Consider the following 16,157-nt stretch of genomic DNA (forward strand, 5'->3'; position numbering starts at 1 on the left):
CTCCACCCCCTTCTCCAGGGGCTAAGTGTGCCACCTTGCCCACTTTGCTGAGAGACTTCACCTTATTATTTTAACACAAACCTACAACGTGGTCTGAAGTTTTCCATCTATTTCTATTTGATCTTTCATTATCAAAAAGTAACTCAAGAACGCCCCCACACACACCAAGAGAAAGTGATAAATTTAAGTTACTTTGCATTGAGGAACTAACAAGAATAATGGTTCTTTATTTCTGCAACTCTGTTATTAATGCTTCAGTATCTTTTATGTGCCTTGATCTTCACAACCATCCTACTTGTTCCACAGCTGTTGCTTGCCCATCTGTGCCAGGCACTGTGCTAGGTACTGGAGATAGAATGAAGAGGACGAACACAACCTCCATCCTCATTGTTAAGATTTCCTTCACTTATTTGGTCAGCAAATACCTGCTGATTACCTGCTGTGTGTAACGTATCATTCTAGGTACCAGAAACTGACACCCGGAGAGACCGGGTGCCTCTCCAGGAAATTACAGTCTAGATGGGAGAGAGAGGATATAAACAAGATAAGTCAAATATATAGTGTGTTGGTGAAAAGGGCTAAGGAGGAAAAAGCAGGGAAGGGGAATGGAAGGACAGGATGTTTCTGGAGGTAGAGGAGGGGATACAGTTTTGGATAGGGGGGCTGGGTGATCCTTAGCTAGGAGCTGATGTTTAAGTAAAGACCTGAAGGAGGTGAGGAAGCAAGCCATTTAGGTGTCTGGGATTAGGGGCGCCCGGGTGCCTCAGTCAGTTAAGTGTCTGCCTTCAGCTCAGGTCAGGATCGTGGGGTCCTGGCATCGGGCCCCACTTCAGGCTCCCTGCTCAGTTGAGAGCCTGCTTCTCCCTCTGCCTCTGCCCCTGCCCCCACTTCTGCTTGCTCTCTTTTCTCTCTGTCTCTAATAAATAAAGTCTTTTAAAAAATTGATACCTGGGGTTAGAGTAGTATAGGCAAGAGGGAGCGACAAAGCAGCCTGTGGCCAGAGCGGGGTGAACCACCAAGGGCAAGTATTGGGAGAGAAGGTCAGAGGAGTAGAGGATAGGGGAAAAGTGCCAATGTATAGGGCCTTGTGGGTCATGGAAGGATTTTTATTTTTTATTTGTTTAAGTAGGCTCCATGCCTAGTGTGGACCCCAACACGGGGCTTGAACTCACAACCCCAATATCAAGACCTGAGCTGAGGTCAAGAGTTGGACACTTAACTGACTGAGCTACCCAGGCGCCCTGGTCATGGAAGGACTTTGTATTTTACTCTGGATGTGCTGGGAATCTGTTGAAGGGTTTTGAGCAGAGGGGTGACATGATCTCCCTTATGGTCACAGGGTCATTTGGGTCACAGTGTTGAGAACGGACAGATGGTAGTGAGGGCAGAGGCCGGGAGATCACTGAGGTCATTGCTATAATTTAGGTCTGGAGAGATGATAATTGTTGGATTAGAATGATTTCAGGGGAGGAGGTGCATAGTGACTGGATTTTGGATAGACTTCGAAGACGAAGTTGTCAGGACTTGCCTACTGGATCAGATGTTGGATGTTCAGGAACGACTAGACAAGGAGGACTCCAGTTTGTCTGTCCTGAGCAGCTAGAAGAATAGCGTGCCATTTACACGTATGGAAAGGCTGTAGGAGTAGGTTTGGACAGGTGGTGAGGATCAGGACTGAGTCCAAGATGCCCATGAGACATCCAAGTGGGAAATGTCATGTAGGCAGTTTCATCTTGCTGGGGATACAGGAGCAAGCCCTGGCCTGAAGATATCCAAAGTAAAAGCATCTGCAGACACCTGGCAAGGGAATGACTCCAGAGAGAAGAGAGAAGAGGTCCAGGGACTGAGCAGCCGGCGAAGAATCCTCAGTATATGGGATGAAGAAATCCAGGAGTGAGTGGCATCTTGGAAGCCAAGTGGAGAAAGTAGTCGAAGAGGGAAGACGTGATCAGATGGTGTCAGGTTTTGCTGGTTGATCAAGTCAGATGAGGGATGAGAATGGACCACTGGATTTAGCAATGTGGCCTTAGCATCGGTGTCCCTGAGAAGTCTAATGACGTAATGGAAACCAGGGAATACACACTGTCTTAAAGAGTCTTATAAAGAGAAGGCGAGAAATGGCGTTGATAGCCAGCTGGAAGCTGAATTGTGTTTCTCCCCCCAGTTTTCTCTCTCTCTCTGCCTTCTGAGGTTAGAGCAAGAAGGCAGCTGTCCGCAAGCCAGGAACAGGACCCTCACCAGAACCCAGTCATGCCAGCACCCTATCAGAGTTCCAGTCCCTAGAACCGGGAGAAATAAATGTCTCTTGTTCAAGCCACCCAGTCTGTGGTATTTTGTTATAGCAGCCTGAGCTGACTCAGACCTTGCTCAGACGGGAGATGGGTTTGGGAAGTTCTTCTTGAAGACGAGAGAAATAACAGCATGTTGCATGTTTGCCTGAGTGGCCCAATGGAGAGAAATTGATAACTCAGGGGAAAGAGGTGACTTGCCCAAGCAGTGTTCGAAGTGAGTGGGAGGGGTTGGGATCTATTGCGCATTTTCAAGGAATTGGCCTGAGCTGGGAGCAAGGGCACTTGAGCTGTTCAAAGAGAGAAGGTAACCTAGAAGACCCAGGTGTGGGCAGGTAGGCAGACGTGCTTGTGGGAGCTTGTAGAGAAGTTCCTTCCTGATCGCTTCAGTTTCTCTCCTCGCAGTAGGAAGAGGGGGAAGGAGAAGGAGGGAGGAAGTAGCAGGATGAAAAGTGACATCGTTGTCTTGGGTCAGGCAGAACGAATGGACTGGGGAAATAGGGTGCTTGCCAGGCGGCAGGAAGGATGCCCTTGAGACCAGTCAGCAGGTCTGTGTGTTCCTCCGTATTCCATTGCACAGGAGGGCACATGAGGTAGGCTGAGTTGGATCGGTCTAACCAGGGACATGCTTTAGCCAAGCAAGGAACAGGTACAGGATCTGAGGACGTATCGTCGGTTTGCAGATGCATTCTGTGGTGTCCAACTGTGGACTTGAAATAGGTTAGGAGGGGAAGTGAGGGACAGTGCAAAGGCAGGGACCCCTGCACGGTAGTTCCTGGGGTCAAAGATAGTAAGCCAGAAAGAGGAGACAGTGACTAGAATTACGAGTGCATGAAGTCTAGAATCACCCAGAGTTGTGGCTGAGGCGGGGTGGTGGATAGCGTCCTTGGAGGAAATGAGGTCAGGAGACGGGCCTGGGCATTGGAAGAATTCTGCCCAGGGAGATATATATAGATATATATATATCTACAGATCTATCTATCTATCTATCTGTAGATATATATACACACACACACACACACACACACACACACACACACATTTATGATTTTATTTATTTGACACAGAGAGAGAGCGAGAGAGGGAGCAGAAGCAGGGGGAGTGGGAGAGGGAGAAGCAGGTTTCCTGCTGAGCCCGGAGCCCTGTGCGGGGCTCGATCCCAGAACCCTGGGATCATGACCTGAGCCGAAGGCAGAGGCTTAACAACTGAACCACCCAGGAACCCCTGCCCAGGGATATTGAAATCACCACCAGCTGTGACAGCGTGGGGGGCCTCTGAGTCAGGACCTAAAGCTCCAGGGACGGAGGTGGGTGGCTGGGGTTCCTGATGACCTGCACAAGGGGAGTGATGACAGCGTGTTGAGAGTCAGGCCGGGAGTTTTAGGGGAGGGAGAGCAGGATAATCTGGAAGCCACAGTGAAGAGCAAGGAGCATCTCTCCCACTGGGAGGCTCAGGAATCCCAGTGGCCAGAGAGAGAGAACAACCACAACTGGGAAGGGACATTGGGGAAGCAGTGTTACTGGGGAGAGCCGGGGGTCAGCTGCACTCAGGAAAAGAAGGCGAAGGGAACACTCACCAGAAAGGTCAAGGATAGGGGATTTGCTGCCCCTTGTGTGCCAGAGGAGAGTGCAAAGGGGAGAAGGAGTGGAGGAAGGGAGCAGAAGAGACAATGTCAGACCAGGTGGGGTTTAGCATCTAGCGAAATGAGGCTGTCTTGGAGACTGGAGTCTTGGGTTATCGATACATGAAAGGGATAAAGGGTTTGCTGAGCTTTGTCTTCATGGTTGCAAGGAAGCTGGTGTTGGTAAGATGGGGGGTGGGATGGGGGTTGGGCAATGGTTGCCAAGTTCTGGGACTCTTCCATTTGACAGAAGAGGAAACTGATCCCCAGAGACATGTGTGTCTTGCCAAGTTGTTAAATGACAGTAAGGAATTAAGTCAAGTCTCTGATTTGGAGGCCAGTGCTTTATCCATTTCCCCATAATTGGCTTTCAGCTCAAGTCAGCCCAACCTCTTGCAGTGCCTTTATAAATACATGCGCCCTGAGATATCCCTCCGCTCAGGGCTTTGAAGATCCCAGGCCTTGACTGTGGATTTCTTTCCGAGAGGTAGACGTTATGCATTTATTTGTTTTACATATTTCTTCTGAGCCCAGAGGCACCATGAGTCAATATCTCCTTTCTGAAACTTTCCGTGGTTCTCTCTGAGATTATCCCTAACTGTTTCCTCCTCCTCTGCCATCCCCGTACCCTGATTCATATGCCTGTTAGACCACTTCTCATAATGTGTTAGAATCAGTCGCCCCCTCTCCCCACCTCCTGCCCAAACCAGACTGCTAACTGCCGAACACCCAGGTGCTCTGCACAGATCAACAGCATTCATCACAATTGTGTGTGGTCTTTCTTCTTCAATTCCAGGGATCACCCCTTCAGCCCCATGTCCAGCCCTCAAGATGGTGCCTGTTCCTCAGCTGTCGTGGCCCTCTCATGTCCCTGTTGCCCTTACCATTTGGTGGCCCTGGGGCCCACATATGCATGGCAAGCCGGAGGGGCCAGGAAATTAACTACCACGCCGCTGGAGCAGCTTTCAGCCAAAGACAGTGGATGTATAAAAATTACCGGTGGCTGGCTTCCTCTCCCCTCGTGTGGGATGGCTGAGACATGTGCCCTAAACCATTGCTTGTTGTCATGAGTAAGCCCCAGTTGCCAAGGGGGTCCCTCACTTGACAACACCTCCTGTCTTGGCCACATTGTCTCTTCCACCCCCCACCTGGGTTTGCTGAAATTACTACCCTAATAATAAACTTCCTGCACTTGTCTCGGGGAGTGCTTCTGGCGTACCTCCTGAACTGACCCTGGACTTGGCCCGGAGTAGGAGCTAGATAAATATTTGCTGAGCAGATGTGTTGAGTGATGGACTGAATGAATCTTTAGGTTGTGTCTATATGTCCGTAAGGAGACAAGTTCCACGTAGGCACAGATCACCTCGTTCAGCCTGGAATCCCTGCTTAATAGTGTGTCTGACTCATCCCAACAGTTCAGTAAAGGTTGAAGTGAATTAAATGACCTGAAAACAGCAGTTGGTGGGGAACAAAAGGGGCCACTTAATGACTGTGGGTTTTAATGAGGTGGAGGTAAGATTTCTTTGGGCAGTGGAGGTAAGATTTCTTTGGGCAGTGAAACAAAGAGCTTTAAAAGGAAGGAGGAGTGGTGATAGCATGTACTCTCTAAAAATAAAAATAACTTCCTTATGAGAAAGTGGTGGGGGTAGGGTGGAGGGAAACCAGGGAAAACCTGGAGCATCCCTGAGACGAGAGCCGGATCGTGTTTCAAATGACACATCTTCACAGCGTGGCAAGGTAATGCTGAGCTGTCCTTGCCTTATCCACTTACTCTGTTTATACTCTCGCCTCCTTTCTGACAACTTGCAGAGTGTCCCTGCCAGCCACTGTTGCACGGTCCTTTGAGAATACAGGGGTTCTAAATGCTGCCAGGAGTGCGGTTCTTGCTGGCGTCATGCCATCATGTCCTGTGATTTTCTTACTTCTTTCTTTTTTAAAAAAATATTTATTTATTTGACAGGCAGAGATCACAAGTAGGCAGAGAGCAAGTAGAGGCAGAGGGGAAAGCAGGCTCCCTGCTAAGCAGAGAGCCCAATGCGGGGCTCGATCCCAGGACCCCGAGATCATGACCTGAGCTGAAGGCAGAGGCTTAGTCCACTGATTTTCTTATTTCTTCCGCTTGCTCTGTACATGAAGGTTTTTTCCTAGTGCACTAGAAACTGGATTGCTTTTGAAGCTTTCTCGTGTGAAGCAGGGGTTGTGTGTGCGTGCGTGTGTAGGCACAGGGGTCGGGAGGACAGTGACCCCTCATGCATCAGTTCCTCATTAGTGTGGAGACTTGCAGACTCAGATCTGTTGCAGGGATCCATATGACAAGAAATCTTTCGTTTATTTATTTACCTAATTTAATAAAGAAAGATTGATTGGAGAGAGAGAGCAGAGCGGGGAGGGACAGAGGAAGAGGAAGAGAGAAACTCTAAGCAGACTCCGAGCAGAGTGCAGAGCCTGATGCAGGGCTCAGTCTCCCAACCCTGAGATTACAACCTGAGCCGAAACCAAGAGTTGGGGGCTTCACCAACTGTGTCTCCCCAGTGTCCCTAAATTTTTTTTTTTAAGTAATCTCTGCACCCAGTGTGGGGCTCAAACTCACAACTCTGAGATCAAGAGCCGCATGCTCTACTGACTGAACCAGTCAGGTGCCCTGAGAAATTTTTCATTTAAATGAGTTAAGACGTGTGAAAGGTCTCAGCAAAGTACTGAAAACACAACAGGTGCTCTATAAAAATTCTCAACCAGATTCCAGTCTGAGTGTCTGCATCGTGGACTGTCTGTATATTTTCTCTTTCCCTCTATGGGTATGAAGGATTGAGGATGGTTCTTAATTTTTAGAGCTCTACTTTCTAAGAGTGATTTGCTTCTTTCTAAAGCTATTTCTCCGTATTACAGAGTACATTTCTTTGCTGTTGTACGTACAATGTGAAAGTCCAGTTTTGTAGAATTAATTTAATGTGATACATGAGTTAGAAAAGAACAGGCCCATTTCTTTGAGAAAAGTCCCATTTTTCTGGGGCACTTGGGTGGCTCATTCATTAAGTGTCTGCCTTTGGCTCAGGTCATAGTCCCAGGGTCCTGGGTTCGAGCACCATGTCAGACTCCCTGCTTGGCAGGAAGCCTGCTTTTCCCTCTTCCATTCCCCCTGCTTGGGTTTCTTCTCTCTCTGTCAAATAAATAAATAAAAAATCTTAAAAAAAAATTTTTTTTTAAGATTTCATTAATTTATTTGACAGAGATCACAAGCAGGCAGAGAGAGAGGAGAAAGCAGGTCCCCCGCAGAGCAGAGAGCCTGATGGGGGGCTCAATCCCAGAACCTTGGGACCATGACCTAAGCAAAGGCAGAGGCTTTAACCAACTGAACCACCTAGGCACCTCCAATAAATAAAAAATCTTAAAAAAAGTCCCATTTTTCTATCTTGTTTTTAATGTAGTAAAATATTTCCGAATATAAGTAACAGTTCAAAATGACGTGAGAATATAATGAACCATGAAAGTAGATTATTCTTTTTAGAAGTAATACAGAGAAAATATTGTTGTGGCTTCAAATGGTTGATTTTGACTGGGTTGGCCATTGGTCACTGTACTAATTAGTTTATGGTCTGATATTTTTCATTGTCTTACTGACCTGTTTCGGGACAGAGTGATATAGTCAAAAAAAAAAAAAAAGTGGTTTGAGGCAAAATAGTACATTTCAAGCCCAGTGTAGGAGTCTGGGAGACCCCAAATAATATTCCAGAAATAGCTCTGCTCCCTTCCTCTTACCCTGTTCCCCACGACAAGGTGATGCCCACTGGGTACTTAGTCACATGAAATCCCTTGTTCTCTGAGGGCACGAGCCTCTTCATTGCTGAGCGCTTTCCCTACCAGCAACTGCAGCCAAGCAGAGCCCTGCCCACCCGCTTGGCCTGCATCAGCTCTTCACTCCCTTGGCTTAAGGCCTATAGACGGCAGTGAAAATGTTAAGGACTTCGGGAACGGTGACACATTTAAGCCGCATCCCGTATTAAGTTCACCAGGTCCTTTCCTGAGAGCAGATACGGATGGGACGAGGGGGAGCCATTACTAAGTGGCTCAAGGTCTCAGAACTCAGCAGCGGGTTTGCCAAGAGCCAACCTCACAACCAAGTTGTTCTTGGCCGTGGCCGTGTGGATCTGCAGTTCGTGTGGGTGCCACGGAAGAGTGGCCGCCTCTTGTCCCCTACTTCTAGAAGTGGTGATTTCCCTAGGAGTAGGTGGCAAAGAGAACGGGGATGAGCAGGGCAGGCGAAGATACCCACGGATGCCGGCACCGTGAACATGGGCAGAGGAGGACTGTGCAGATCTGTTCCCGGGCCTGGCCCGGCCTTCAGCTCAGCTGGAAGCCGGCACGGTCAGAGCCCACACCTGTCTGCTTGGTGTAGAGCCTCTTCGGCCCCTCTTTAACCCATGCCATTCTTCATTTATTGAAGGCTTCAGTTGGAATGAGCCAGGCCCAAAGATTTACCTTTGGAGGAGAGAGATGAAGTTCTGGTAAGATTTCCTAGGTGTCTGTGAACCTGCTTGGGGCTGAGCTGTCTCCGTCCACCTGTGGCTGATATTTCCTGAAGCGACTGAATTCTTCTCTTCCCATTTAGAAGTTTAACTGTTCGTCTGTGGCCTCATGTTGGGATTTGAAAGCCACACGTTTCTGCTGCTGCTCATTTCTCTAGGTCACTTTTCTGTTGCAAAGCCATCTTTCTCATCAGGTGGTGCAGGCCTCCCCAAGCTGTTCCCCCCATCCCCCTCCCCTGCTCGGTGGAGTGTGTGTGCTGTGGCGACGCCAGCCCCCCACATGTGGACGGCTCTGGAGAGTTTTCAGAGCAGATTTGCATATATCCCTGCATCCCTTGATGTCGTCCTGGGCTGTTGCTTCTGCCCTGAGTGTTTACTCACCGTTCTCACCCACTGGACTACTTTTCTTTCTCTGCCTATCAGTTTTGAGGGTGCTAATACAGGGTTTGCTTTTTTCTCCTTTTATATTCTTTTCCCTGGGGGCTGTCAGTGGAAAGGACCAAAGCCCGTACACGTGATGCTGTTTTCCGATGGCAAAGTGAAGATGACCTCAATGCTCTCTATAAGTCATCCCTGAGAGTTACGTTCCAGTCCCTTGGGCTCACACTGTCCGCAGAAGTTCTGGAAACGGCGTATCTTAATGATGACACCTGCCCCCTTGGGTTGAATTGACCGGAACATCTAGAATGGGAGGAAAGTGTGCAAGTTACATCCATAGAGTAGTTTTGTGATTTTGGTTTCTTTCTTTGCTTCCTTTTGTTTTGTTTTGCTTCGTGTTTTTGTATGGACATGATTCATCCCCCCAACCCATGGAGAAATAGTAACTTTTCCTCTGTATCTTTGTGTTCTCAGAATTTGGTTGCATAGCCCATTGCTTACGGAATAGAAGATGCTGAGCTTAAAGCCTATCTATAAGATGGTTCTGACACTGTTTAAAAAGGTTTTCTTTAGAGCCTTTTAAAGACTCCTTTAAGGTTCCCTGCGTCCAGCCAAATCATCCCCTGAACTCACTTCTCATTACCCTTCCCATCCCATTTCTGGTCTCCATGGTTCCAGATCTGTCTCCCTGTGGCTTCTGGACAGTTCAGCAAACATCAGGTTCCTGTCGTGCCCCAGGCACCGGTCTGGGGGCTGGAGATGCAGGAGCGAACTGACAGAGAAAACCATACTCATGGATAGCTGTGTCTCTTGGGGTCAGAGAAGACAAGCCAAGTAAGTCTTCTGCATGGAGGCCCTACAGACACTTGAAGACTGAACTCCCGGTCCTCCAGGTCTTCACTTCAAGCTCGTGCTCCCAGTATACCAGTGAAATACAGCTCAGGTCCTTTCGCCACAGGGACCGGTTATCTTTGGATGCATTCTACTTTTGATTGATACCGAATTGATTTTTAATAGATTGATTTTTTTGGGGGGGAAGATTTTTGTTGTGGTTATAAAGGCAATATGCACTCGGAGATGTTTTGGAAACTACAGATAAGTATAAAACAGGAAATCACCTATCATCCCATTACCCTTTGTTAAAATATTGGTCTATTTCCTTTTAGTCTTTTCTAACTTGTACTCATTTTGTGTTTTTTTTTTCTACTTATCATTGGCATTTTTGCACTCATTATATTCATAGAAATCATTCAAGTGGTTACATAATTTTCCAGACCAATTTTTATCCTTTTTTTTAAAGTAGAATCTCTGTGCCCAGCGTGGGGCTGGTACTCAGGACCCCAAGATCAAGAGTCTCCTGCTCTACTGACTGAGCCAGCCAGGCGCCCCTCCAGACAGACTTTTAAAGGTTAAGTCCTAAAAGACTAGTAAGGAGCCCTTAAGTGAGCTGCACTGCTTCCTTTTCCTGACGTCTCCAGCCTCCTGACCCCACTACCCTCTGAGTAATACTCAGGCTCCGTGGAAGGAAGGTGCGGGACTCTATTACCTATTTCCTGTGGATTCTTCTGACTTGGATTATTGTCGATACACTGCTTTTCCTTCTTCCCCCGTTCATTCTTTTGTGTTTCCTCATGATCGTGCTCTGCCCGTCTGTGGGGAGTGTGGCATTGACCGTGGCTTTCTCGTTACAGCAGGATTTCCAGGGCCACCTTCAAGGCTGTCTTCTGCTGGGTTCAGTCTTGAGGAGTCGGCTGGAAGCAGTTCTCCTGGTGGGACTGGCCGGTGGCCAGCACAGAGCTCACTCTTGTCCTTCGATTGCAGGCCTGCAGCTGAACCAGAAGGCGCTCACCACCTTCCCTGACGTGGTGCTCGTGCGGGTTTCCACCCCCTCGGTGCAGTCGGACAGTGACATCACGGTCCTGCGCCACCTGGAGAAGCTGGGCTGCCGCCTGGTCAACCGCCCGCAGAGCATTTTGAACTGCGTCAACAAGTTCTGGACGTTCCAGGAGCTGGCTGGCCACGGGGTTCCCATGCCAGACACTTTCTCATACGGTGCGTGTCCTTGGGATTGGAATGGACCTTCCCAAACCATCCTGCCTCTCTCTCTTTTCTCTCCCCAAAAGCCCTCTAGGGTCTTGTTGATTTGCAGCAGGAATTGGCTCATCTCGGGATTCAGCGTCTCAAGTCCTTAACATGGTCGTTCCCTCTGTCTTTAACTCACCGAGGCTGTGTGTGTGTGGGGTACGCACCATGTGCCCTGTGCCATGCGAGGTGCTGGGCTAGGGCGGTAAGCGACAGTGTCCTGCCCTGGAGGCGCTCCCCACTCATCAGAGCCCGGGGTTGGGGGTGGTCAGTGAACAAACAGGCAGTGTCAGGACAGTAAGTGCCATGATGCGTTAGTGCAAGGTGTTACGGGATATATGGATCGTATATACCATATATATCCTGCATATGCATATGTGTGGGATATATGCAGCTTTGGAGACATCGAGGGAGGCTTCCTCAGAGAGAATAGCAAAGCTCAGCTGAAGTTATCCCAGGGAAGCAGCGGGGACAGGGGGGTAACCCAAGCAGAGAGCGGAATGTAGATCAACCTAGAGTCAAGTGAGAACGTGACTGATGGGTGGTATTATTATTTTTTTTTTTTAAGATTTTACTTATTTATTTGACAGACAGAGATCACAAACAGGCAGAGAGGCAGGCAGAGAGAGGAAGAAACAGGCTCCCTGGTGAGCGGAGAACCCGATGTGGGGCTCGATCCCAAGACTCTGAGATCATGAGAGGCTTTAACCCACTGAGCCACCCAGGCACCCCAGATGGGTGGTATTTTGAGTAGTCTGTAGATAGATGGGAGATGGAGCCGAGATGTAAGAGGAGCTTATATGGTGTGTGAAGTAGATAGGGCAAATCCAGAGACTTCCAGGGTGGTGGCCTGATCAGAGTGCAGGATATCGCTTTGGTTGCCCAACAAGGAAGGAATCAGACAGGGCCGAGTGGAGACAAGGTATGTGGCGGCAGGCTTTTTAAGCTGTCCAAGTGAGCCATGACAGTCTTAACTAGTGGGGGGGGGTGTGCATAGTCAGGATGAAGATAAGTGAAGAGATCCAGGAATTACAAAGGAGATCGCAGTAACAGGACGTGAAGACTGGCCGGATCTGAGGGTGTAGAAGGAATCCAGAGTGATTCCGGTTTCTGGTTTGGGCAGCCAGAGGGGAAAGCAGTCAGTCACTGAGACCAGAGACACGGGAGAGGAGAAGCAGGTTGGTGGGCAGGGCGTGAGGGGTTATCCGGCAGAGATGATTTCAGTTTGGGGCACGTTCTTTTTGAGGCATCTATAGGATAAGCAAGTAAGACTGTTCCTTAGGCAGCGGATGAGTGGATCTGGAGCTCCTGAGAGAGGGGTGGCCTAGGGAAGTGGTTTTGGAAACGTTCATGATGTTAAGTGAGGTCGTCGAGAACTAGATGAGATTGCTCAGGAGACTATATAGAATGAAGAGAGGGCTGAACTGGACACCTTTTCAGGGCGAGTTTTATGTACATTTTACCACAGTAAAAACGAAAACTCAGTGAGAGGGTTCAAGAGGGAACCCTGGAGAGAGTGGGTCAAGGAAGAGGAAGGTATACAGGAAACCAAGCAGGAGCAGCTGGAGAGGTGAAGAGGGAAAGGAGAGACGACAGATGCCAGTGGAAAGAACATTCTGGGGAGGATGGTATAATTCAAAGTGTTGTCTGGTTCTGAAAGGACAAGGAACATAAGCGCTGGGATGTGTGTTGGATTTAGCCACAGGGACTCGGCAAATACAGCTGCAGATTAGTGATGGGGAGACGGCCCAGACTGTCAAGGGCGAGGGAATGAATGAGAAATGAGAAAAATGCAAACCTGTTTGAGTAGCTTGATGGTAGGGATACACGCTTGTGGTTAAGGGATGAGGCAGAGGCAAGGAATAGGGATTTTGTTTGACGATGGGAGAGAACGGGTTATGTTTAAAATGGCGATGGGTGGGGCCCCTGGGTGGCTGAGTCGTTCAGCATCTGCCTTTGGCTCAGGTCTTGATCTCACAGTCCTGGGATGGAGCCCCGCATCAGGCTCCCTGCTCAGCGGGGAGCCTGCTTCTCCCTCTCCCATTCCCCTGCTTGTGTTCCCTCTCTTGCTGTGTCTCTCTTTGTCAAATAAATAAATAAAATCTTTAAAATAGATAGGTAGATAGGTAATCGCTTCTCAGCTTTTTGGCTAAGATCAAGTGTAGATGGATAGGCAATTAAAATGGTGATGGAGGGGCACCGGATGGCACAGTCGGTTAAGCATCTGACTCTTGGTTTCAGCTCAGGTCATGATCTCAGGATCATGAGATCGAGCTCCATGTCAGGCTTCATGCTCAGTGCGTAGTCTGGTTGAGCCTCTCTCCCTCTGCCCCTCCTGCTCATGCTCTCTCTCATAAATACATCTTTAAAAATAAATAAAATGGTGATGAAACTGGGAACTGGGAGGTTGAAGACCCATCGGAGAGAGCACACTTAATGATGCAAGATCCCCAGGGAGGTGAGAGGAAAAGGGGTTTAGAGCACAGGTGCAGGGACAACCTTGGGTAAGAAAGACCCCTCCTTCACTGTTTTATAGGGAAGGGAAAAAGGATAGCTGGAGATGAGGAAGCTGGGAGTGCCCTTTCCTTTTTAAAGATTTATTTACGGGGCACCTGGGCGGCTCAGGTGGTTAAGCGTCTGTCTTCATTTCAGGTCACGATCCCGGGGTCCTGGGATTGAGCCCTGCTTCGGGCTCTGCTCAGCAGGAGGCCTGCTTCTTCCTCTCCCATGCCCCCTGCTTGTGTTCCCTCTCTCGCTGCCTCACTCTGTCAAATAAATAAATAAAATCTTTATTTATTTATTTGAGAGAGAGTAGGGGGAGGGGCAGAGGGAGAGCATCTCCAGCAGCATCTCCAGCAGCCTCCCCGCTGAGTGCGAGTGCAAGATCTCAGGGTCCATGAGATACGGGCCTGAGACACTTAGCTGACGGAGCCGTCTGGGCGCCCCAGGAGCTCCCTTCTGATCACGTGTACTCTTTGTGCAGATGCCCCTGATGATGGACACAGCCTCATTGTGGTTGTGTGTCCGTCATTAACACTTTGCTGAACCACAGCCATTTTACTGGGGAAAGTTCCTGCCCTGCCTGTGGGGCTGGTAGGAGGCTTACATGAGCTAGAACGGGTGAGGCCTTTGCCACAGTCACGTACTTGATCAGTGTTGTTTTCCTTATCTCTCTACTCTCACGGATGTTACAGGTGCAAAATCCATGTCTGTCGGATGGCACGGGTCTGAGTTGCTTTAATCAGAGGAACCTGAGGCCCTCAAAGAGTTCACACAGAGGGGGCCGCGCCGGGCGGACATCAGCCTGACCTTCCCTGACTTTCACCTTCTCTTGGCAGGTGGGCACGAAGACTTTTCAAAGATGATCGATGAAGCTGAGCCCCTGGGCTACCCGGTCGTGGTGAAGAGCACTCGAGGACACCGGGGTCAGTGCCGCGCCTGCAGGCTTCCCTTGGGGCCGCTCCCCTGCTGGCCTCATCAGGCACGGCCCAGCGCTGCTTAGAGAAGTGGAGCGCCCCCTCGCGGGGCTCGCGGTGTCGTCTGTCCCCCATCCCCTCCTCACTGCCCCCACTGTCCTTGCTACCTCAGACCCTTCTCGTTCACTCCCTGGACTCCTCCTGACTTTACTCTGAGTGGTCTCCCTAGCCCCTGCCAGTGCGTCCTCTTTTCTTAGGGAGTCATTTCTCCGAGACATCTGTCCTCCTCACTCCCTCACTAAAAAGCCCTTCCAAGAGCCTTGTTGCCTCTTAGACAAGGTCTGTGTTCCTCGCCATCGCCCTGAGGTCCGGTAGCGTCATCCTTCCTTTGCAGCTTTCTCTGGCCACGTGCACTCTCCATCGTCCACTGTCGACTACTTTGCTAGCTAGACCACGTATTGTCTTTAAACCTCTGCCCTATTCCTTTGCTGGTAGTGCTGTCTTCCTCTGGCCTCTGGTGAACCTCTGCTCCCCCATGAGGGCCTGCTGGCCTCCCACTCCACTGTTGTTTCTTTCTGCTCCACGTGCCTGGTCCTCCTCCCTCCCCACCAGCTCTGCCTTTGTGTTTCCTTTGTGATCGGTCCACGGCTCTAGCACAGCACTGCCCGTTATGACAGTTACAAGTGCGTGTGCGTCTCCCCTTGGCTGGCAGGGCGCTGCTCAGGGGCGGGAATCCGGTCCGGGGCCTCTTGGTCCCGGGGACCTGCTGCAGAACTCGGCGTGGAGCAGGGACTGGTGATGGAGAGGAGCTCGCATGCAGCAGGAAGCTCTCCCACAGCCCGGGGGCAGGTCCCCCGCCCGCCCGATGTAACTTCCACGCTCAGGGCATCTGTAGTGAGGGGAGGCCCCCAAAACAGACACGTGCTGAGCAGTTCCTGTGCCGTAGAGACAGGGCAGTGAGATGAACTAGACTCGGTCCCTGCTCTCAGGGAGCTGCAGTGTGCAGGGAGTAGAGACGGTGGCGTCGATCACCTCCCTCGCAGGCTGGTCCAGCACCTGCTTGCACTGGACAGAGGCCACAGGGCGGGGAAGGCCTCCCTGGAGGAGGAGGAGACTGAAGTTGGAGAGTGGAATTCAAACTGGAGGAAGTCAGTAAGCGAGCGAGCATATGGAGGCAGGTGTTAGCAAAGCCACCCGTGGGAGCCAAAGGGTCCCGTTGAGGAGAGAGGAACGAGTTTGGGGGGGCAAGGGGGGCCCTTAATGCTATTCAGTAGATACGCTACAGTGCTAAAGTTCAATGTCTAATTTTTTTTTATTGTGCTAAAGTATACGTAATTGAGAATTCAACTAATATTTATTGAGTGCCCACGGAGTGCCAGGCACTGTTGTAGGCCCTGGGGATACAGAAAGGAACAAAACAAAAACTGTCCTCAAGGAGCTCCCATTGTAGAAGGGTAAAACAGACAATAAATGGAAATTAAGTAAAATATGTGGTATTTTCAAACATTAAAAATTGAGTTATGGGGCGCCTGGGTGTCTCAGTCGGTTAGGCATCTGACTCTTGATTTCGGCTCAGGTTATGATCTCAGGGTCATGACATTGAGTCCTGCGTCAGGCTCGGTGCTGAGTGTGGAGCCTGCTTAAGATTCTCTCTTTCCTTCTCTCCCTCTGCCCCGCCCACTCCCACTTGCTTGCTCTCTCTCAAAATAGAAAAATAAAAAAAAATTTAAAAATTGAGATGTAATTCACATAACAAACAGTTCACCATTTTTAAGTGTACAATTTAGTGGATTTTAGTATATTCACTATCGTGTCCAATCGTAGCCATTATCTAATTTCAGAATATTT

General features: G+C 49.5%; 1 protein-coding gene across 1 annotated transcript in view; it reads left to right on the plus strand.

Annotated features, from left to right (window-relative positions):
• RIMKLA (ribosomal modification protein rimK like family member A) overlaps positions 1-16,157 on the plus strand; it is a 30,931-nt gene that overhangs the window by 5,716 nt on the left and 9,058 nt on the right. Inside the window, exons 2-3 of the mRNA XM_032877466.1 lie at positions 10,633-10,863; positions 14,232-14,318. Coding sequence (XP_032733357.1) covers positions 10,633-10,863; positions 14,232-14,318 — 318 coding nt within the window. The remainder of the gene's footprint in view (positions 1-10,632; positions 10,864-14,231; positions 14,319-16,157) is intronic.

Source organism: Lontra canadensis, unplaced genomic scaffold, assembly GCF_010015895.1.
Source record: "Lontra canadensis isolate GAN:19392208 unplaced genomic scaffold, GSC_riverotter_1.0 scaffold60, whole genome shotgun sequence".
NCBI classification, from domain to species: domain Eukaryota; kingdom Metazoa; phylum Chordata; class Mammalia; order Carnivora; family Mustelidae; genus Lontra; species Lontra canadensis.